At 36.7% G+C, this 23,661-nt stretch overlaps 1 protein-coding gene across 1 annotated transcript in view; it reads right to left on the reverse strand.

The window, feature by feature from the left end:
• The window catches only part of Pde4b (phosphodiesterase 4B), a 495,117-nt gene that overhangs the window by 390,778 nt on the left and 80,678 nt on the right, over nt 1-23,661 (reverse strand). Inside the window, exon 4 of the mRNA XM_090334674.1 lies at nt 19,310-19,548. Within this exon, the coding sequence (XP_090190800.1) occupies nt 19,310-19,548 (239 nt within the window). The remainder of the gene's footprint in view (nt 1-19,309; nt 19,549-23,661) is intronic.

Consider the following 23,661-nt stretch of genomic DNA (forward strand, 5'->3'; position numbering starts at 1 on the left):
ATTTAATGAACACCGTCTATGAGTCAAGCACCTTGCTAAGTGCTTTGCTTTCAAGATCTCAACTTCCACAAATGTATGTCTTACTAATGTATGTATGTATTAGCATCATTTCACAGCCTCACAGATTTAACATCAACATGATTAAGTGACTAGCTGGAATCAAAGTTTAATTATGATACTTTTAACCACTCTAACACTGCTCTAGATCTTATGAATCATTATAGCTCATTATGTACTAGGAATAAATTTCCCTTCTATTATGGACAAGCCATTAAGAAAGATAGTTTGATTACTCTAAATGTACTGACAATTAAGATCTGATTTGGTTGGAGTGTTTCACTGGTGAGCATTCACATTGGCTAATGTGTGTGGGGGTGGGGTGGGGAGGAGAGTACCAAATACGATAGAAAAGAGATTCTTTCCAACAAAGCTTTTGAAACATTAGCCACCCTCAGAACCACTTGGAAGAAGCATTAAGACACAGAACAAAGAGCACTCTAACCACCATGTGTGTGAATTCTAATTGTACTGTGTGAGTAAAATTCAGTGTGGCATTTCCATGTGTGCATACAGCATGATTTGACCATTCCTTTTTTCAATCTCCCCATACTCTCTGTTACCATGCTAGTCTCTATTAATCACTGTTTTATTTACTTTTCACCTTAGATAGCATGTGCTATCTTACATGTCATTCTTTCTAGCTTTTGTCCCTTAATATCATAGCTTCCATTTCCATCCAACTTGCAATAAATGAAAGAATTTCATTGTTATTTATGACTTACTAATAGGAATAATAATATCTCTTACACAGGATGGGACCAGTAATTTTAATAATTTCTAAGAATTTCTGTAGAAAGAATTACAGAGAACTTCTTCACATACTCTGCCTGGAGACTATATTTGAAGAACAACATCCTGCTGAAAGATGGTTCCTTAGAGAAAAGAGAATCTTAGTGGGACTACGAATTTTCTCACAGGTATATTTTCACTATCATTTCTTTCCATTGCTATTCCTTAATTACTAGGGTTTGTTACCTCATAGTGAGATTTAAACCACACCTAGACTTATAAGTGAAATTTCAATCTCTCAATCATTTATAGATTTCTTTCTAACTCTTAAACTCTTCCCTTTTCAGAGATAGAACCCACTAGGCTAGAAACATTGTCACTTACATATGGAAAGCCAAAGCATAAAACAATTTTGTTCAAATTGGACAATAAATGTAAAAGATGGTCTTAAAATCTATTACTCAAGCAATAGAATAAGAATAAAAATAAGAATAAATTGTCTTTGCCATGAAAAGACTTACAGTGTGTGTGGTACAGGTGTCACCTGCTTTGCTTACATGATTTTTTTTGCCAGTGTTAGGGACTGAACTCAGGGCCTGAGCACTGTCCTTTGGCTTTTCTCAAGGCTATCTCTCTACCATTCGAGTCACAGCACCACTTCCAACTTTTCTATGTATGTGGTACCGAGGAATTGAACCTGGGTCTTTGTGCATGCTAGGCAAGCCCTCTACCACTAGGCCAAACACCCAGCCCATGATTTCTTTTTACCAGGGGTTTGAAACCACATCATGATAAATGATAACAGTCTTCATCTGATACATGTAACCATAACTTCTCTGTACGTCACCTTTACAATAACAATAAATAAATGAAAGAGAAATAATAATAGAGCCTAAATTTTAATACCATGCTTTAGTTTTGTTATTTCAGCAGCACATGTTTTATAACTATAAAACTTACAGTATCTGCCTAAAACACATTGTAATGTCAAGCTCCAAAACACCTTGACCTCAACCTGAAGAAATTCAGTCTTACAGCACTCTACAATATTATCCATGATATAATTTTGTATGACACAAGAGGCAGCTAAATCACCTCACTTACGTAATTCTGAGAAAATAACAAAGAGAAACTATGATTTCACTGTCAAACTCATGTGGCAATAATCTCCCCTAATTTCAATACTAATTGTAGTAGTCATATCAATAAGTCCTTAGAATTTCATGAATTTGATTATACTGAACACTATTTTACAATTTGTTCTAGTAAGTATATAATTTTTAAAGGCTATTTAAATGAAATAGAGTTCATCAATGGGATATTAAGTGTCATCTTATATGGATAATGTTAGTCATCTCTCCTTAAAACAGATTGACATCTAATCCATGATGTCATAGAAACACAGACAAGGTTAACAGCTCCTAGTTTTATTCTGTTGTTTTCCTTTGTTTCACATTCCTTTGTTGAAGTATTCTGCATTGTTTCTTGAAAATATTTTCTTCAAAGAAAATCCTTCCTTCCTTTCTGTTTCTGTTCTTTTATAAAACTAAATAATTTTATGATTCTAAGCAAATAATAGAATCAGATGCTTATTACTGTAAGAGGCTAGAAGTAAAACTCTTGTTCCAAATACATATTTCAATGATAAGAAAAGAGCAAAGACAAGGAGGAAAATAAAAAGATGAAACTAACCCAAGGTCATAGTGAAAAAATGACACTCTCAATCTGTGCACTCAGGTGACAGCAGAACAGAAGGGGAGCTCTCATTTGCAGGGTATCTTGAGGCAAAGATGATGTGATGGAGAGAATAATGAAAGGGGTGACATTGATTAGTATACCTTGTACTCAAAACCTCCTATGTTTAATTGAAACCCCTTTGTATAACTACTTAAAGATAATAAAGAAAATAAACTCATTAAAGAGATGGTGTGAGATGGTGTGGGATTTATGGCCAGTAGGATTAAGAGAAAATCCACTAAAATGTAACATTTCTACCCAAGCCTAGTGAATAGGCCCTTTCTCTAATATTGATTATTCTACTTCCTAATTATTTTGTGCTGTTGTAATAGATGATACTGTGGTCCACTCAGACTCCTCCTACAGGGAGTACCAATTTCTATTTGCTGTGAGTGATGGAGATAATGGAATGTGTACAGTTTGTTTGCCTTGTATCTCATGGGAGTTGCTTTGACTCAAAAGCCTCACCTCCCCTCCTAACCAGGTTCAAATAGGATAATAACCTGCTGTATGGTACACTCAAGGCTAGTCTCTTTGATTCAATATAGGACTAGCTCCGTCATGCAATTGGTCCCCTCCAAGAGCCCCGGGGGATCAGAATGAAAATATTAAACCTTTTGACATTTCCCCCTGCCTAGTCTCTCCTCATACTTTTTTTTTTACCACACCTTCAACAAATACCCTGAACAAAGCTTCTTATCTCAGGATTCTCTCTATAAGATTCAAATGAGAATAATTGACACTACAATGTTGCTAGGAAGCATTTTTTAAAGATGGAGACTGTAGAGTTTGATACTTTTCCAGCTGCTTCACACTGAGATCTCTTCACTGGTAACAGGAAGAGTACAAATAGTCATTAAAATGCTGCTACATTTTGCTGTGTCTCGCCCATGGTGACCTGAGATCAGATGCAAATGTAGGGGATACCATTGCTAGAATAAATGCCTTAGGTATTTTAGAAGCATTAGTCAATAATAATTATAAAACTGAAGGCTTAGTTGACTGTTGCTTAGCATTATTGATTAGCAAGAAAAAAATCATGACAGACTCAAGCTATTAATCAATAAATTAAAGTGAAACGTAAGAGTGAGAGTGTCTCTTTGTCATTATTTAAATGGAAGTCCCTCTGCTGCCATAGCTGAGGGACAGAGCTTATCAGTAAATTTTCAGAGGAGCTGAATCTCAGCATAGGCAGGTCTCTTATCTACATGAAGGACCTAAAAGAGGAATGGTGTATTTTTGTAGATGCCATTAAGAACCTAAAATGTTGGAAATGGAGCTATTGCTCAAGGGGTAGAGTGGTATCCTTGAGCTGAAGAGCTCAGGGACAATTTCTAGGCCCAGAGTTCAAGTTCAAGTCCACACCAACAAAAATAAAAAAGAAGAACCTAAAATGTGGAGGTTATCCTGAATCCCTTGTGCCCAACGAAGTGGCTAAATTTCCCTTGTTGCAATACATACACACACACACACACACACACACACACAGAGAGAGAGAGAGAGAGAGAGAGAGAGAGAGAGAGAGAGAGAGAGAGAGAGAGAGAGAGAGAGAGAGAGAGAGAGAGAGAGAGAGAGAGAGAGAGAGAGAGAGAGAGAGAGAGAGAGTTTATACAAAGGCTTCAAATGAAGCAGGTTGCTTAGGTGGCATCTGTTGCCGTTAGGATTTCATCCACATCTTTTCTTGGCTCAAAAGTGAAATCTCTGTAATCAGATGCAGCAAGTACTTATTTAGATAAGATAAAAGATGAATGATATACCTATGAAACATCATGATTTCGATTACCTGTTACCTGGAGAAATTGGCTGTAGTACCTAAAGGACATCAGGCTAAGATGAGCAGAATATAAAGCTGTGTTGGAGAAAGTTCTGCAATATGGTGATACTTTCCAGAGACAAGGATTCAACCCTCTGGCGAGTGATAGTTGAAACAGTCTTTGAAAGCTTGACAGAAAGAAAAGGTCCACATACAGACATGCCAGAATGGCTGTAGTAAATGGGCTTCAAAGGCTTATCAAAGCATGCCTGCCAGGAATGGAGTCCATGCTATAAAACATAAAGCCCTGTGACTGCCCACATTCCTTAAGGAATCTTATGAAGGCAGTAAGGTAGGAGAGACATTTGTATCATTCAAAAGGCAGAGAACACTAGTAGAAAGGAGATCATAGTAATGAAGATGGTAGAATCTGAGAAGAGCAGGGCTCAGCTAGCAATACATGCCCATTAGAAGGGAAGTGAACAGAATTACTATAATCTGTAGCGAGTTTAGAGTGAGTCAGCAGTTCCCAGCACACACAATTGATGCAAGAGGCCCATACAAGGTTGCTTTAGAAGTGAGATAGATGAGCAACCAAGGAAAGTATTGCTTTATAAATGTAGCCACACATTATAAATCTAAACAATGTAGCCAGCTGTCACTTAGACCATGTGAAATAGCTTTATTCACTTAAGTCACAGACCTGCACAGGATGACATTGTACCAAACACTGCAGGCATTATGACACAATGTCTACAATTAATACACAAATACAAATAAGAGTTTGTGTCTTTAAACACAGCTCAACATAAAAAATATAGTAAAAATCACAGGTGTGCTGGTTCCTATTGCTAGGTTAATTTTACCCTATAAAAACAGGATAGTTCATAAAAGCTTATAATAAAGTAGCACAAGTTAATTGAGCAATCACTTTTATTGCAGCTGCTGTGCCACCACATGTGGTTTATATACCACAGATTGATAGAGTCATATCTAGACATGGTATGTTACCACTGAATTTAAAAGCAAGTCTTCTGTTTCATCCACGGCAGGCGAGAAGAAGGATTCGCATATGTTCCTGTTTACATAGATAACAGTGCTGTTCACAGCAGGACTGTGCTGAGACTCCTGCTCTCTGTCATATTATTGGAAAAATCTTGGGTCATCTGAGCCCTCTGTACAACCTCACTCCAGGCTGCTCAGTGAGGATGGCAGCCAATTAACTGATGAGCAGGAAGTAGCAGGTGTTCAGGATGCTTTGGACAGTGGTGTGTTTTCCCCAGAGGGAGATAAACCCAGAGAGACTTCTGTGAGTGCCTCATACATATTGTTATAGTGTCCAAATCTGAACATCCTGTAATATATACTCCAAGGTAAAGAATAAGTTATTAATTTAGCACAGCTACAGGGTAGTGGGGGGGGGAACCTGACAATATTTGATAGGCGTCTGAGTTTGAGAAGAATCCTCTAATACCTGGGAAAGTGATGCCGTGAGCCATTTATGAAGTGAGGCAAAGAAATGATAGCCCAGAGATCGTAAGTATTCTGTATAACATTCAGGATTGTTGTTTGGGCTCATGGTTTCAGGCAGTAAAATACATAGAATCTACCCTGTGTGTGTGTGTGTGTGTGTGTGTGTGTGTTTGAAGTAGGGCTAAAACTCAGAATTGTAGGCTCTCACTTGGCTTCTTTTTCTCGAGGCTGGCATTCCACCACTTAAACCACATCTCCAATTCTAGGTTTTTGGACATCAAAGTCTTAGAAGTCTCCTCTACCCAGGCTAGATAGACTTCAACTGGGATCCTCAGATCTCAACCTCCTGAGAAGCTAGGGTTATAGGTGTGAACCACCAACATTTTGGAATGATTTCATACTTATATTAGACTTCCAGAATAAAACTATGACATCTTCAGCACAGAATTACACACTATAGATAAATAATTATGAACAAAAGGTAAAAAGTTTATGAAATGGGATTAGGCCCCAGTAGAAAGAGACTCAAATCTTGTGTCTTGAATGAAACTGTCCTTCACTACTTGAAAGGTGGTAGTGCTAGAGACACTTTGCATCAATATATCACTTCTGAATTCCACATTCTTTGAAATCATTTGACATGTGAAATAAGCCAGAGTGGAAAGATTGGTGCCATAGAACTTGATAAGTGCTGTAACATAGAGCAGTATTTCTTTAGAATTATTATTAAACACTAACCAGTATGCCATAATGGACATAAGTTATAATGTCTGGTGAGTCCAGCAATAATCCACCATCATATAACCTAAATGTGACACATACAAGATGGAACATAAGCAGATCCAGAGGCTATAAAAATGCTATAGAGACATACATCCCATAGCCCTGGCAATCTGCCACTGTTGTGTGATTATTTTTTCCCATTATTTCATACCCCTGTACTCATGGAATGTTTTCTGTTTTGAGCTAATGAAGGAAGCAAAAACCCAGAACTGGTTCACAAATGGAGCAAATCCATATATGACTAGAACCAGAAATCAATTTTCATTGCACTTCAGAGTAGCTCAGATAAGTAGTCATTACAAGAAGAAAAGTGGCCTGAATTTGGGATACCTGGACTGCAGACTGACTGTTTAGGGTCTTAGAGTGAGCAAAATTGGAAGACTGAGCCATGACTTTTTGAGTAAGACACATATAGATGGATGTACCTGAGTGGACACAAGATGGAGATTGTGACATGTGTGTGCACCTCCCCTTGGAGAAGAAGCAATTGAAGACTCAGAGGTCATGTCCCCAGTGCATGTGCCCAGAAACAAGTATCCCAAGTGAAAACCATGTAACTCAGACCCAAATATGCCCAGAAGGAGGAGAACTACAGCCTAAGGCGGGTAAATATAAATTTAAACACAGTCCTCAAAATGGCCAACTTGAATCCTAGTTCCTGCTCTTATTTGACTTCACTTCTCCACAGCATGGAAAATTGAATTTCTTTGAGCTGACTGGTACAGATACCCTTAATTTCCATACTACCAGACACATTTACTCCCATTGCCTTAACTTGCTCTTTCAAATGACCTTCACCCATTCTAGAATGTCACTGAGAATTCCATCTCCATTTTTTCCGATATGATTAAATCCATATTTATTTCTCCCCACTTTAATTTGGCAAGACTGTTCTATTTTTATATTCCATTAATAATGGCTTTGCCTTTTCCAGTGCTTGTAATCAAATCAAATCCTCTGTGTTACATGACAAGATACATCATTTATAATAATATTCTATGCCCTTCCAATTTGGTTGGATTTTTTATATTTTATTCTTGGAGCATCCCTTTCCAAAACTCTTCAGAAGAGAGCTTTGAAAGGCTTTTATTTACATGCCCAATTTCTTGCCTGTGCTGAAATAGTCATCATATTTAATTCCAGATGAATATAAGTTCTTTCTTCATTGTACACCGTTATTGTACATTTCTTATTTATTCCTAACATATTCCCCAATAGCCCATATTTGTCTACTTAACTGCAAATTTATATGTTGCAATTTCTCCTTATCTGGGGAGGAGAGTATTTATTTCTAATTATTGTTTCTAAATACTACCTGGTATTTCCTACACGATGTGGTATTATAAAATATTCTTCATTAAGAACACCTCTCAGACTTCCTTCCTTGGCCTAGGGACATTTTCTTCACAATTAAAGCTAGGAAAAGCATGCCAAGCCCTTTTCACATGGTTACTTTGTAGCTGGGAAGTGCTCTCCATATTTAAGTATGCATGTCATTAGATAGCACCCACTTGGATATTTCCAGAATAATCTCTCCAAGGCAAAATCCTTAAAATTAATGACATTCATTATTTTCACACAGCTGTCAATGGCAATGTAGCTAGGTACAGGCTTACTGGGTTGTACTCTTTATCCCTTAGTAAGCTATAGATGATACCTAGCCTTTATTTAGCTTCTTCTGTTAAAGATTAATAGTCAAAAATTGAAATTGGACCTGTGGCTCAAGTAGTAGAGTGCTCACATAGAGCACAAACACTCAGGGACAGTAGCAGCCCCTGAATTCAAGCCTTAGGACTAGCACACGCACACACACACACACACACACACACACACACACACACACACACGCACGCACGCACGCACGCACGCATACTCACGCAGAGATGAATAGCTACTTCCATTTTGTAATTTTCCTTCTTGTGATAAATGGCACTATCCTACTGAAAATGTAAACTTGTATAGATGTATGTGTACATATTTATATATTTGAAATTCAGATACTCTGCTTGGATGTTTTTAGTGTGAGTCTGTTCTTACTAATTTTGCATGGAATTAGAAATCTTTTCAATATGCAAACTGGGACTTTCCTAAGCTCTGGAAAATGTTTGACTGACATTCATTTGATTATTTGCTATCTTCTATTTCCTTGTCCCTTCCCAGAACAGTATCGTTAGACCTTATTGATTTATCCTTCAAGTAGCTAGTGTTCTCTCTCTCTCTGTCTCTCTCTCTATCTCAAAAGTTCCGCACCTGCATCTTATTTGGCATAAAATACTTGCTCTTTATCACTTTAGTGTTAATCTAATATTATCTCACCTTGGAGGACATCTAGAGCTACAATATGTATAGCACATTAAAATCCAATCTGGAGTTATCACAAGCTCCGGGCTTTCAGCCTTGGTGAACCATCAGGCCTGACCTGTTGCCCTGGACACATAGCACAAGACATTACACCATTGCATGCCCATTCCAGCCAGCAGAAGAAGAGAGACGTGTAGGAGAAGAGAGGAGGATGCTGTTTCATTTCCAGGGTATCATCTGGCCAAAAATCTAGTTTCCTAGCTTCTAGCAAGAGGACGCAATGGGCAAAGGCTGAGCATCAGCTTTGGAGTTTTCTCACTGCTGGAGGAAAGAGTGCAAGGGCTCCACCCTGCATCTCCTTAGAACATGAACTTCATGAATGCAGGGAATTTCTCCATCTTCCTTCAAGCATACTGCCTGGCTCATTAGATTTCTTTGAATCATTCTCCCTGCACTGATCCTGATCATCATCAGTAAAGATGCATTGTTCTAAATCATCCTTCTGTCTCTGTCCCCTCAACTTACCATGCATGCTATCACCAGAATAAACTAAATAAAACTGTTCTTTCATCTCATTCTGTCTAAGCCCTTATAAAAGTCTAGTACCCTCAGGATAAAATCCAATTTTCCTGCAGAGCCTTCAAGTCCATTTCCAATTGCACCTCTCCACAGTTATCCTGTTCTCCAGCACAGTGAAGCTAAATATAGCTTGTCCATTACGCCTTCCTTTTTCATGGCTTCATTCCTCAATTCCCCCTTCTGCATTCTCAGTACCTCATACATCCTGTGTTTGACATGTTTTATACCATTTTATGTGCCTATAATTCTCTTCCTTGCATACAAAGTAAAGTTACACGTATTGTGAATAACACTATATTAAGATGAACAGATTCAGTTTATACCAAACCCAATATGCTAAGCCATGACAAGGAGGGCAGAGGCCATGTTTTGGTCTGCTTTTAGTTCTTAGCCCTAAGACAACCTTAATACTTTTGAATATATGTATAAAATAACCACACATTTTTAACAGAGTAAAGTCTTATTAGCCTATCTAACACTAAGAAATCTGTCTATCTGGACACCTAGTGAGTCTTAAGCTGACAGACACGTGACCAGGAACTTCCAACTTCAGACTGGCTATTCCCTGGGAACAATAGAAATAAAATAACAACTATCATCCATGTATTCTTTAAGGTGAAAGGATCAGGTTTTATTTAACATGAAATAAGCCAAAAAGGAGGAGTAGGGGGGGCAGTGTGGGTATGGTCAAGGCAGGTAAGGGGTGAGAGGCCCTGGGACCTGGGTAAGAATTCCTAGAGAGGGGTTTGCATGGCTGGAACTTCCCCACAGCCACCAACAGAGGGAGTCCTTAATTTTCTTATTCATTATTGATGTGAGACAAAGAAGAAGGAAGAAAGATAGGGGTTGAAATCTATTCACCATCATGCACCAATAAAAGGAGTCTTTCCCATATGGTAAAATGCTTTACCTCAAGTATTATATTTTAATTACTGGTATTTTCATTTTGTTTTTGCTTTACCTTAAGGAATAATGCCTACCTCACAAGATTATTAAGGATTTAATCTTACATAAGATGGGAATAAACATTATACATCCTAATTTCTCATGTGTTATAATGAGAAAATTACCTATAATGCATTACACTAACAATTATAACCGTATAAGTCAGAATCAATAATAGGTACATTTCATAAATACCTGTGCTCATAACAGAATGCATTAGCAGTGACTGCAAAGGGCACGATGTGAGACTTTAAATATACCCTGTTTCGTATTTTATATACCTGAGATGGGCAGCTAAAAGGGGACAGAGTTGCAATGCTTGGTGCAAAAATCACAAATGTGCTTTCTGCAGCCAGAGATTTCAATGGGAGTCAAAGCCTGGTGAGAGCTGAACAGCTATGTGTATCATCAATTTCCTCTCCTCACACAAGCTTGTTGTTGAATCACTGGCTTTTGCACACAGAGTCTGTGGATTATTTTGATCTTGCAAAAGGGCTGTAGAATCTGTAGTTGAGCCGCAGCATGAAAGTATAAAATATCTTTTCATTGAAAATCTCATTAGACTGTCAAGTTGTAACAGACCAGGGAAAAAGTCATCTGAAATTCACAGCCCACATGTCAGAGGACCAAGTTTTTCCTGCCAATGATAAGGAGAGCCCAGGAAATGGATTCTGGCCTACAAGGCTGTAGCAGGCAAAGCTGTGATTCCCGGGTAGAAGTGGATGTCAGGGCAGTAAACACTAAGTACATCACACCTAAGTTAACAGATGTCCAAAGACCCCCAGTCCCTTCACAGCTAAAATATTGAAAGAAACAAAACACAGTCTTTGGGCAAAGAAAGGCAGGAGAAAAGCTGGAGATTTCTATTTGCTTTCTGGGAGCAATCAGAGAAATCAGTACTGTTCTCTAGGAAAACCTTAAAACAAAATTCCCTGCCTTCATTGTTCCTTTGTCTTTTTCTCCCAACTGAAAAGTGTGGCTGATCTTAGTCATGTTTTATCATTAAGTCCTGAATATCCTCCCAATTTTAGCAGCTACTCCAGATCAACTGACTTGGCATACAAAAAAAACGCATATGGATCAGAATCCCCTCTTTCATTTTTCCATTTTATTTCCAACCCTTCTATCTATCCTGTCCCCACCTGTCTTTTCAAATTGCCTATGGTTTAACCAAGCTTTAGCGTTTTTTTGTATGTACATTAAGTATTATGGTTGTATTCACATGCCATTCCTTATTTCATGCACCTGTCTCCTTCTTTTACTCCCCATCTCACATTAGTTTCCCGGGATTCATTTCACTCCTAAACATACCATTCTTTAGCCAGTCTTGATCATGATTATACACACATGATGTTGCATGTGTTTATAAACATTTAGATGTAACCACCATATATGAGAGAAAACATGTTCTCTTTATATAATTAGTCTTGAAATCAAGTACGTTGGTCTCCCAAACTGTTTTTTACTTCCTCCCCTTCTGCTTCTCTTTGTTCCTCTAAATTATGATGGTTGTTCTAGGTCTTTTTTTCTAGAGAACTTTAGAAAGAACTGAAAACAAAAATACTGGCAAATACCCAAAAAATTTCAAACTAAAAGCTGAATGAAAACACTAGTACTAATTTGTATGGGACGCATACTCCAAAAGATAGACACATAGAGGGATACATAAATAGAATATAGATCAATAGAATTATAATACATGAAAGTAAATTATAAGAAGAGAAGGAATAGAGTTAAATGCTTAGATCCTTATAGAGAAAGTTTAATAGTACAGACTAGCTATAGATTTTTCAAAGGTAAATGCAATAATTTACTTTGATAAATTTGATAAATCAAAAATGTCCTGTATTTAAAAGTAAAGTCTACCAGGGATCTGGAATTGTACTAATGCAATTTCTGTGGGAATAGAGGAACTATAGCCTATTCTTCAAAGGAGAGCTTAGGTCGAGATGGATAGGACATCTACACCCTATACCAACCCTTAAGAATCCACTAATAAAATGAGTACATTAAGAAGATAAGGAGAAGAAATTTGAAGCTTTAATTACTTTGTACATTAGTTTACAGGAAAGGACAAGAAACTTTGATTTCAGATTTTACTTTCTTTGAGTATTCAAAAGGCAGTGCTTAACGTTGAAAGAAAAACTTCACAAAATGTCAGTAAGACAGCAAGACTGTCCTGGTACATTGCCACGGTTTCTCCATAAGGAACTTCTATGCCCCTATTATGGCACTAAATTGAAATCCTAAGGAAGAATATGATTTAACCACAATTTGGGGCTTCTTCCAAGGGCCAGGAATCTCTCTTCTTATTTCTTTTTTTTTTAATGAAAAAAATTTAATTAGAAGTAATATTGCATTTAACATGAATTAACAATAGCACATTATTACATGCAAGAATAGAAGATGTTTGAATAGAAGAATAAATTTTTAGTCAGAATGTGTGTGTTCTTTCATCATCAAATATATATTTTTACATATATTTTTATTGTAATTAATAGAAGGGTTACATGATATTTGCCAGATAGATGGTGCATTAATTCCCATACATTGACACCTTTTCACATGTTTTGGTCCCCATTTCCCTCCCCCCCACCCCCACCCCTCATCTTGTTTTCCCGTTCCCTATCTAATTTCAAATAACCAAATACAAATATATCCGATATATCAGGTAACAAAGTGAGATACTGTAACAATATGAGATGACCAAGGGACAGCAAAAGAGATGAGAGATAACATAGTACCTTAAGAACAACAATCATTCATTATATGGCTTATGTTTCTATATCCTAGAGATCCTTTCATTTAGCGTCCTACTATATGGCCTTTTGTATCAAGGTTTTGCTCTATTGCAAATCTCTGCTAGGAGAGCCCAAGGTTTCTACTGATTATGACAAATGAGGGAAACCATTGAGCCTAAGTTCCTTTGAGTCTGGCTTACTTCACTTAATATGATCTTTTCTAAGTCTTTCCATTTCCTAACAAATGGGGCGATGTCATTCTTTCTGACAGCAGCATAGAATTCCATTGTGTACAAATACCACATCTTGTTGATCCACTCATCAACTGAGGGACATCTAGGTTGGTTCCTTATCTTTGTTATGATAAATAGTGCTGCAATGAACATCGTTGAGGTAGTGGATTTAGTATGTCTTTGTTTCTGGATGGTTGGGTAAATGCCAAGTACTGGAATTGCTGGGTCATAGGGGAGCTCCATGTTTAGTCTTTTGAGGAACTGCCATACTGCTTTCCATAGTGGTTCAATGAGTTTGCACTCCCACCAACAGTGTAGTAGTGATCCCTCCTGGCCACATCCCCTCCAGCATCTGTTGTTATTAGTTTTCTTGATCCTGGCCATTCTAACTGGAGTGAGGTGGAATCTTAGTGTTGTTTTGATTTGCATTTCTTTTATGACCAGAGATGTTGAGCATTTCTTCATGTTTCTATAGGCCATTTTCTTATTTCTTAATGAAAGACAAACTAGCCATGCACAATGCAAGCTTTCTCTGTAGTTCTCTCCTATGAGTAGGAGATCTCCAGGTCTTCCTGTTTACATTTTATAGGAATAGATTTCTCTCCATGTATACATATAGAGAGAGAAGAGCTTGCCCCAGCTCTAACACCTCCTATTACTATGTGGTAAACAGCAGACTGACCAGAGAAACTCAGTGTCAGGTTTCTAGTTACTGAGTGACATAAATTACAAATTCCAATATAGCATTATCAGTAATAAAGATAACATCCTAGTCTCCATCTGACTTCAGCTTTCAACATTAGTTCTAAGAATTCAGGTGGTAAAGTTGCCCTAGAACCTTCAGTATTCTACTCCATCTACATATGACAATAAAAACAACAAGCATGACATCCAGATGGTCAGGTAGTGCTAGTTAATGTCCTGCATCATGAATGTTTTCTGTAGTTCTCACCCAAATCCTGAAAAGGGAATTATCATTTTCAATGTTGGTTCATTTTGGTGTTTAGGAGAATGAGGAAATAAGACAATGGGATGGAGGTCATGTAATTTCCTCTATCTTGCTCCATGATAAATGAAACCCATATCTCACCTCCTGTACCTTTTCTCTGTAATGGCAGGCAGCTTTCTCCATCAATGTATTCTGTTCCTCAAAGGGATTCTATTTGCATTAAATTTCCACATTCATCTTTATACAACAGGCTAATATTTCTATTAGCATTCGCTCAAATCCTTTTACTAGCTTTGATGGCTTAATCTAGCACACCTAGTCCAGTTCTCAAGATGAATTTTAACACACAAATCAGGAAACAAAGGTCAGTTTCTCACAACAGTAACCTTAAAAGCAATTATAAAAATCAAAACTCCTTGCCTAGCGATGTTAAGAGTGAAGAACAGAGGTGTGCAAACTCTTGTGAGCCAGTCCGTTTGGTAAACAAACTTTTATTTGAACACAACTAGGCTCATTCAATTACACTTTATGGCTATTTTCACAATTCCACACCTCTCTGAATTTCCATCATACTGATTCAATGAAGACAGTGAAGACTGCCCACTTGAATCAAATTATCTTTGGAGCAGATTCCACTCCAGCAATCCCAGTAGTTTCCAACTCTCACATCCCAACAAAAGCCTCTTCATTGGATATATAAAAAGATTTTAGTTGCTATACTTGGAAGTAAAATTAGAACTAAATTTTCAACACCTTTAAAGACATATAGTTACCTAAAACAAAATAAGCTAAATATACAATATAATCTCCCTCGATGATTAAATCTTGTATGTCATACTAAAATATAAACACTAGCATAAAGCTACTTGTCCTTGAGACGTGGTTTGAAATTTCCAAAAGGAGTTATTGCATAATGATTAGGGAAATAATGAGTAGGGGAAAAAAGCCTCTGATAATAAGATAACATAAACACAGTACCTCATAGTGAATAACATCAATGGCCTATGTATAACTATTACCTTTATTTGTATGAAAAAAAACATTCAACTGAGAAAGATAAACAAGAAAAATCCAAGCACCAGAGTCTAGATTTGATACTTCTAAGGGAGAGAAAATTCCACAAATTCTAAAATGCCCTTCAGTACAGTTTGTTTAAGGCATTATTCAAATATCTTAGAAAACAGCAGTGACAGCAACAATACTTACCAACAATTCACCCTGCCATGGCTGGATTTGCGGAAGTAAGGGCTTTGGAGGAACAGGTTAGTTTGGAAATTTCAGGAAATCATGCCTTTACCAACTAATATGGAAAAATTTTCATATTTTAACAACTGCTACAATGGTATCAGCACCATGTTGCTGAAAATAGAAATGGAAGTCTTTAAGACTCTAAATCTACAATTATGCAAAAGCATGACAAGATTAATCATGAGAGTGCTGCTTGACCAAGTAAGCTGAATGGGAGCAATCTGCCCACTTGAGTTCTCAATAATTGGCTAGGATGGTTGTCATACTAATTCAGCACAACACAAGAAGGAAAGCAGAGTTTTATCGTGTTAAGACATTCTCCATGTAAAAACTTATTGTATTGCTCTGCCACACCCAGGTTGCTTGATGAGCTACCTATTATGTGATATCCAGAGTTTTCATAATTTCATTCTCACAATATTAAATAAACACAGACTGAAGATGTCTGGTATTATCTGAAAGAGGATACTGGGCTGCTTATAAGCACTATGCAGCTAAGCATGTTCCAATGCCATGCAGCATACCATAAAAGGCATGTATTTTATACAGATTATTAGAGTAATATTCACACATTAATTCCCTGTGTTTAATTCTCCTTAATAAGTGATTCAAAGAAAAAGTGATATACAAGCATCACATCATTGCAATTTATAATTGTGTAAATTATAGATTCCTTTTCAGCATTATAATAAATTTCCAATTAATATAAACAAAGTATTTTGGGAAAATATTTGAAAGTTATGTAAAAACTAGAAAAGAAAAAGAAAATACATGCTAAACACCTCTTTGATTAGTGCTGTGGCACAGTGTTAATCACAGTTACAAGAAAACTGTAATATTTAATTTTCTAAGAGAGTCTGATTATAAGGTGTAACCTGTCCTTGAACTTGAGATACTCTTGCCTCGGCTTTGAGACTGCCCAGTGTACACTACCACGCTGACTTGACATCATACCCTTGATTTTAACATTGGTTAAAAATAGTCTTTCTCGACACCCTCTTCAACAAATGGTGCTGGCAGAACTGGTTAAGCACCTGCAGAAAACTAAAGTTGGATCTTTCTATGTCACCATGCACCAGGATTAATTCCAAATATATCAAAGGTAAAAGCAAATACCCTGAAAACTTTATAAGAACGAATAAGAAATACACTAGATCACCTTGGCATAGGTCAAAACTTTCTTAATAAACACAACAAATTAAAGAAAGTTTGGACAAAAGGGACTGCATTAAACTGCAGAGCTTCTGTATGGCAAAGAACATAGCTAACAAGTTAAATAGAAAGCCCACTGAGTGGGAGAAGATCTTCACTAGTCATACAACAAAGGCCTAATATCTAAAATATATCTACAGCTAAAAAAATTGAATTCCTTAAAAACAAATCTTCAAAGAAGTAGCTGTCCCATTAAAAGATGGGCCAAATACTTAAAGAGAGACTTCTCTGAAGAGGAAATAAAAATGGCCTATAGACACATGAAGAAATGCTCAACATCTCTGGCCATAAAAGAAATGCAAATCAAAACAACTCTAAGATTCTACCTCACTCCAGTTAGAATGGCCATTATCAAGAAATCGAATAACAACAGATGCTGGCAGGGATGTGGCCAGGAAGGATCACTACTACATTGTTGGTGGGAGTGTAAACTCATTCAACCATTCTGGAAAGCAGAATGGCGGTTCCTTAAAAGACTAAACATAGAGCTCCCTTGTGACCCAGCAATTCTACTCCTTATCTTTTACCCAAATGTTCAAAAACAAGGACATACTAAATCCACTAGCACAACAATGTTCATTGCAGCAGAACCATAACAAAGATATGGAACCAACCTAGATGCCCCTAAGTAGATGACTGAATCAACAAGGAGTACTTACACACAAGGGTATTCTATGCTGCCATTAGAAAGAATGGCGTTGTCCCATTTGTAAGGAAATGGAAAGACTTGGACAAAATCATATTAAGTGAAGTAAGCCAGACCCCAAGGAACATAGGCTCCATGGTCCCCTCATTTGTAATAATTAGTACACATCCAGGACTCTCCTAGCAGAGGATTACAATAGCTCAAAACCTAGGTACATAAAATCATATAGGATGAGACTAAATGTACGGATCTCTAGGATACGGAAACTAGAGCTTTTCTTGTCTGATTGTTGTTTTTAGTGTGCTATGTTATTTCTCATCTCTTTTTTGTCCTTTGGTTAATCTTATATTGTTACTGTATCTAACTTTGTTACCTGGTATATTGTATATATGTTTATTTGTTTATTTAAAATAGGAAAGGGAAAGGGGGGAACAAGATGATTGGGAAGAGTTGGGGGAGGGAAATGGGGACAAAACCATGGGAAGAGGTATCAATGTGTGAGAAGTAATGCACCTACTATCTGGTGAATGTAACTGTAAACCCCTCTATACATTACCCTAACAATCAAAAAAAAATCTCTTTCTCAACTCTACTGCACTGCTGGTGGGAATGTAAACTAGTACATTCACTCTGGAAGGCAGTTTGGAGGTTCCTCAAAAAATGTAAAAATAGACCTTCCCTATGACCCAGCCATACCACTCCTAGGCATCTACTCTGAGCATCATAACCCTGGGTATGATAAGGACACCTGCACAACCATGTTCATCTCTGCACTATTCACAATAGCCAAGCAATGGAAACAACCCAGATGACCCACTAAAGATCAATGGATACAAACAATGTGGTACATATACACAATGGAATTCTACACAGCTAATAGACAAGATTAAAAAAATGGCATTTGCTAGGAAGTGGATGAAACTAGAGCAAATCCTGTTGAGTGAGATAAGAAAAGAACAAAGGAACAAAAGGTGCATGGTCTCCTTGATATGTGACTATTAGATTAAACAGTACAAAAGTGATAACTTAATACTTAGGTACTCAAGGTCATTGACATGATCTTGGAAATATAAATATAACTACATACACATAAAAATCTATGATGTGATATCTACTCTAGAAACATGATGTTATATAGATCAATATGCATCTATGATATAGAAACTCTCAACTTAATTTTAATTTTGTTCTTAAATTTATGTGCTAGTGATTACATATAGAGATCCCATTTTTGAATAGTTAGTTATTTGTTAAACTAGACATGTGAAAGGGTATCAATGTATGTGAATTAATGTACTTCCTATCTGACAAATATCATATAACCCTTCTATTAATTACAATAAAAATATGAAAAACAGAAATGATACAAAAAATCAGTGTTAATGAAATCTTAATTTAAAAAGTTACAGTAATAACTAGCTAAAAATAAAAAATCTCTTTCTTAAATATAGATTATAAAATAGTCTAGGTTGCTCTCATAGCTCTTTTGATACTCACCTCTCCTGCTTTTGATTAATAAGAAAGTTTTTATAGATAAAAAAGAGATATTTATAAAATGGAATTATAACATAAAGATGCTAGGAACATATATAGAGTACAAAATGAAAATAATATAACATATATCATATAAAGTAACTAGAACTATTTTTGCTTTGTTAGAAAGTATTAACATGCACTGAATAATTCTTTTAAATAAAAAAACAGATCATAAATGCAAAATTTTTCATTACCACCAAAATAGATTCTATAAAATATGCTCTTCAGAAATAGAAAACATTGCTACTGTTTAAAGGTTCATCTTGCTACCCAAAGGTAAGTACATTCTCAAAATGTCCATATCTTAATTATTCCACATGAATTGTACTCTGCAGTCATTGTAAAATGAAATTTAGCATGGATATTTATTTTGAGGCTACTCACCACTCTTGGCTAACAGTTGTTATAGCAATACTTGGGAGCGTCATCAAAGGTAGTGTGGTCGGCCTGGAAATGCCATCTCCCTCAGGGGTCCTTGCCCTTTCACTCTGCCTTTGGGACAATGGTGGTAACTGTAAGTTTCCTGAGCAACACCTTCTTCCTCTCCAGAGGTCAATCCCCAGTGTGTTACTGGAAGAGCTGTAGGATTTACTCAAGCTACATTCAAAATAATCTTTGACATTCTGTAGGAGCCACCGGGAAAGAAAATAAGAAGAAAAAAAGGAAATTCAAATATTGAAATTGGTAAAATAAAATAAGAAACTAAATCAGCAATCTGCCTCTATGCAGTTCTGACAAGCTATCTAATATTTGGAAACTAACATTGATTATGAATGTGTAAGACACCAGCAGGTGAATAAACTTATCTGCTAAAAATTCCTAGAGATCTTTGGTCTATTAATAATGCTTACAAGAAATATAAGAAATGGATTAGAGGCTTCTCTTTTTTCTCTTTATGTTTTACTTCTTTTTCTCTCTTCTTTTTCTAATTTTCAGGACTCAAAATGTATTTTAGAAATCAGTGTTATCATTGTGTGACATATAAACTAGAATAAGCTGGGAAGTTTCCTGGCTTAGTGTTTTGATGTTAAAGAACAACAGCAGCAGCAACAAAAACTGCTATGTTAGCACACAGGATGTTGATACATAGGTTGACTGGCTGGTCCTGTTTCTGCATATTTTTTTCATATATTTTTTATTGTAATTAATAGAGGGGTTACATTATATTTGCCAGATAGAAGGTACATTACTTCACATACATTGATACCCTTTCTCATGTCTTGGGCCCCATTTCCTTCCCCCCCACTCCCACCCCTCATCTTGTTTTTCCACCTTCCCTATCCAATTTCAAACATGAATCTTTAAAAACCAACATTCATCTCTGCACAATTCACAATAGCCAGGCGATGGAAACAATCCAGATGCCCTACTGCAGATGAATGGATACAGAAAATGTGGTATATATACACACAATGGAATTCTACATAGCCAACAGACAAGATAAAATAATGGCATTCGCAGGGAAGTGGATGAACCTAGAGCGAATCATGTTGAGTGAGACAAGTCAAGACCTAAGGATCAAAAGGCGCATGGTATTCTTAATATGTGACTATTAAATCCAAAGAGTACAAGAGCGAGGACTCAATAACTGTATACCCAAAGCTATGGACATGGTAATGGAAATACAAACATAACTATATAGACATAAAAACCTATGACTCTATAGACATAATGTTTTATTTCATAAATTAATATGTTTCTATGACATACAAACCCTTAGCCTAATTGTGATTAAGTTCTAAATACTAAGTCCCAGTGATTGTAAATAGAGATTCCCTCCTTGAAGACTTGTCTGTTAAACTTGTCATTTAAAATATGATGTAAAAATCAATGTTAATAAATTCTTAAAAAAAAGAGTCCACTGGGCAGGGAACACTCATGGAAAAAAAGAAAAAGAAAAAAAAGCCAACATTCTGATACAGTATTATTAGATAATTCTCAAGGTTCTTCTCCTTCTTCCTCTCCTGTTTCTGTATATTTTTAAAGAGTAGAGTCCTTCTTGTAGATGATGATTTTGGGGGTTTTATTAAAATTACAGAAGGATTACTCAGAGTAAGGATAAGAGTTCAAAAAATAAAGACTTTATCCAATCTTGAATTTCTAAGCTGAAGGCCATGCCCTAATGTTGCCATGAATTGAAGACTTGTGAGAAGACAAAGGCACTGTTCTGGGACCAATGATAAGAGCTATTCACCTTCCCCTTATATCTGGGCTGGCTAGGATTCCTGGTACTGCTGGGAGTGGGATTCCCCAGTACAAAGACAGAAAATGCTATGACAGTACAATAACCACTTTGGAATAAGCAACTTGGAATTTAAAAACTATGACCTCCACTTCCTTAAAAAAATTTTTTTGAGCCAGGTGTTGTGGCTCACACCTGTAATCCTAGCTACTCAGAAGTCTGAGATCTGAGCATCATAGTTAAAAGCTAATCCGGGCACTAAAGTCCATGAGATTCTTATCTCCAATTAACCACTAGAAAACCAGAAATGGTGCTGTGGTTCAAGTGATAGGGTGGTAGCCTTGAGTTGAAAAGCTCAGGGACAGTGCCCAGGCCCAGAGTTCAAGCCCCACGACTGACCAAAAAAATAAAATGAAATTGATGCAGGATCTGGCTGTGTCATTCTGATTGACTTCTAACTCACATAGCCCAAATTGGTCTTACATTCACAATTCCTCTGAGTCAGGCTCTGGAGTACTGAGATTTTAGGTGTGCACCACTATATTTATTACTCTCCACTTATATTAACAGATGATTATAGAAGTCCTACTGTCAAATCAAGGTGCTCACCTAAAAATCCATGGCCCTAAAAGTCACAAATACTTCCTACCAGTCCATCAGAGTGGATTTAGGAGAATCTGAGATTGATTTTCTGGGGTTTAAACTAACAAGTTTTCTATCTTCATCTTTTCTACCAATGGCTTACGCTAGTCATAGAGATTTTTATTCCCTATTCTAGAGACTCAAGGTTTTTATTCATTCAACAAATATTTGGTGCAAAATTATTTATGCCACTTCTCAATGACACAACATCAAAAGAAGGCATAATATCTCTTCTGATTAAACCTCTTTTCCAGTGACTTACAGTAATATGAGCCACACAAAACCACACAATCTTATGACAGAAGGCAAGACAAGAAAAAGCTCAATGATTTTCAAGAATTCCAATCTTTCTATGTGGAAATGGGTTACTATAGTTTCTTATATTTGACTTATAACTTAAAATTCAGTAGAACCATGATTTGGTAACAATCTAAGATGTTCTCAGAGTTTGAAATATTCTAGAATGAGTAAGAGCTACTTCTAAGTAACTGGTTAGGTTTAGCACTTTACTGAATGCTGGTATGAGTAGATGAGGGAGTATATGTATGTCTCTTAGTAGGTATGTGTATGATAGAAATTAGAGACTGAAGAGGGGTGTGTGTGTGTGTGTGTGTGTGTGTGTGTGTGTACTTTAAAGACTATCAAACTAGTTGAGGAGGGAAAATAAAGTATTTCTGAAGACACAAGAATAATTAAATGTCAGAAATCATAGCAATAAATAATCTGTCTTTTTTGGCAGTTCTGGGACTTGTCAGGGCATGAACACTGCCCTTGGTTTTTCTCAAGGCTAGAACTCTACCACTTGAGCCACAGCATCCCTTCTGTCTTTTTCTATGTATGTGGTACCAAGGAAACAAATCCAGGTCTTTGTAAATGCTAGGAAAGCACTCTACCACTAGGCCAAACTCCTAGCCCCTCAATTTGTCTTTAAACATGCTTGTAAAGAAAGTCGTAGTTAGCAGTCTTTTTGTCTTTAATGCAAGAAACATTATCTCAAATAGCATAAGTAAACATACTCTTGAGCAAAGCCAGTCACTGGGGCTGTCAATGAAGTTATTAGATAAATATTTTTAGGCATTCCATGTTTAATTATAATAAATGAATGAAAGGGATTTTTGTCTTATATTTGTTATTTGATAATTAACAGAATCATGCCTACCACAAAATTGTTTTCACACTAATTGGTTAACAAGCTATAATCTACAGATTCTAAACAATTCTTTGACAAGAGGATTTGTTTCAGAAAACCTTAGTTAATGCAACATGCATTACCACAAAAGAAGAACACAATGGAATAGCTTTCCAGAAATTAAATACTGAAGACATTAACATTATTTTAAAATATACTCATTAATACATGTAGAATTATTCATAATTACTTCACACTCCATAATTCATACATATAATCCATATTACTCCCTAAAATTATTAACAGCTTCAAAGGCAAAATCTAAGTGATCATTTCAGTGGCTGAATTTGTGATCTGATCATGGCCATATTTTCTTATTTTAACTATTGTAGCCTATTTTCTAAATTTCACCATGTGTCTGAATAATCCTTAAAGAAACAACCTACTTTCTGCATTTAAAGAAACAACCTTCTTTCTTTCTTTCTTTCTTTCTTTCTTTCTTTCTTTCTTTCTTTCTCTCTCTCTCTCTCTCTCTCTCTCTCTCTCTCTCTCTCTCTCTCTCTCTCCCTCTCCCCCTCCCCCTCTCCCTCTCCCTCTCTCCCTCCCTCTCCCTCCCTCCCTCTCCCTCTCTCCCTCTCCCTCTCTCCCTCTCCCTCTCTCCCTCTCCCTCTCTCCCTCTCCCTCTCTCCCTCCCTCTCCCTCCCTCTCCCTCCCTCTCCCTCCCTCTCCCTCCCTCTCCCTCTCTTCCTCTCCCTCCCTCCCTCTCCCTCTCTTCCTCTCCCT

This window comes from Megascapheus bottae, chromosome 6 (genome assembly GCF_031878675.1).
Source record: "Megascapheus bottae isolate mThoBot1 chromosome 6, mThoBot2.hap1, whole genome shotgun sequence".
In the NCBI taxonomy this organism is placed as follows: Eukaryota; Metazoa; Chordata; class Mammalia; order Rodentia; family Geomyidae; genus Megascapheus; species Megascapheus bottae.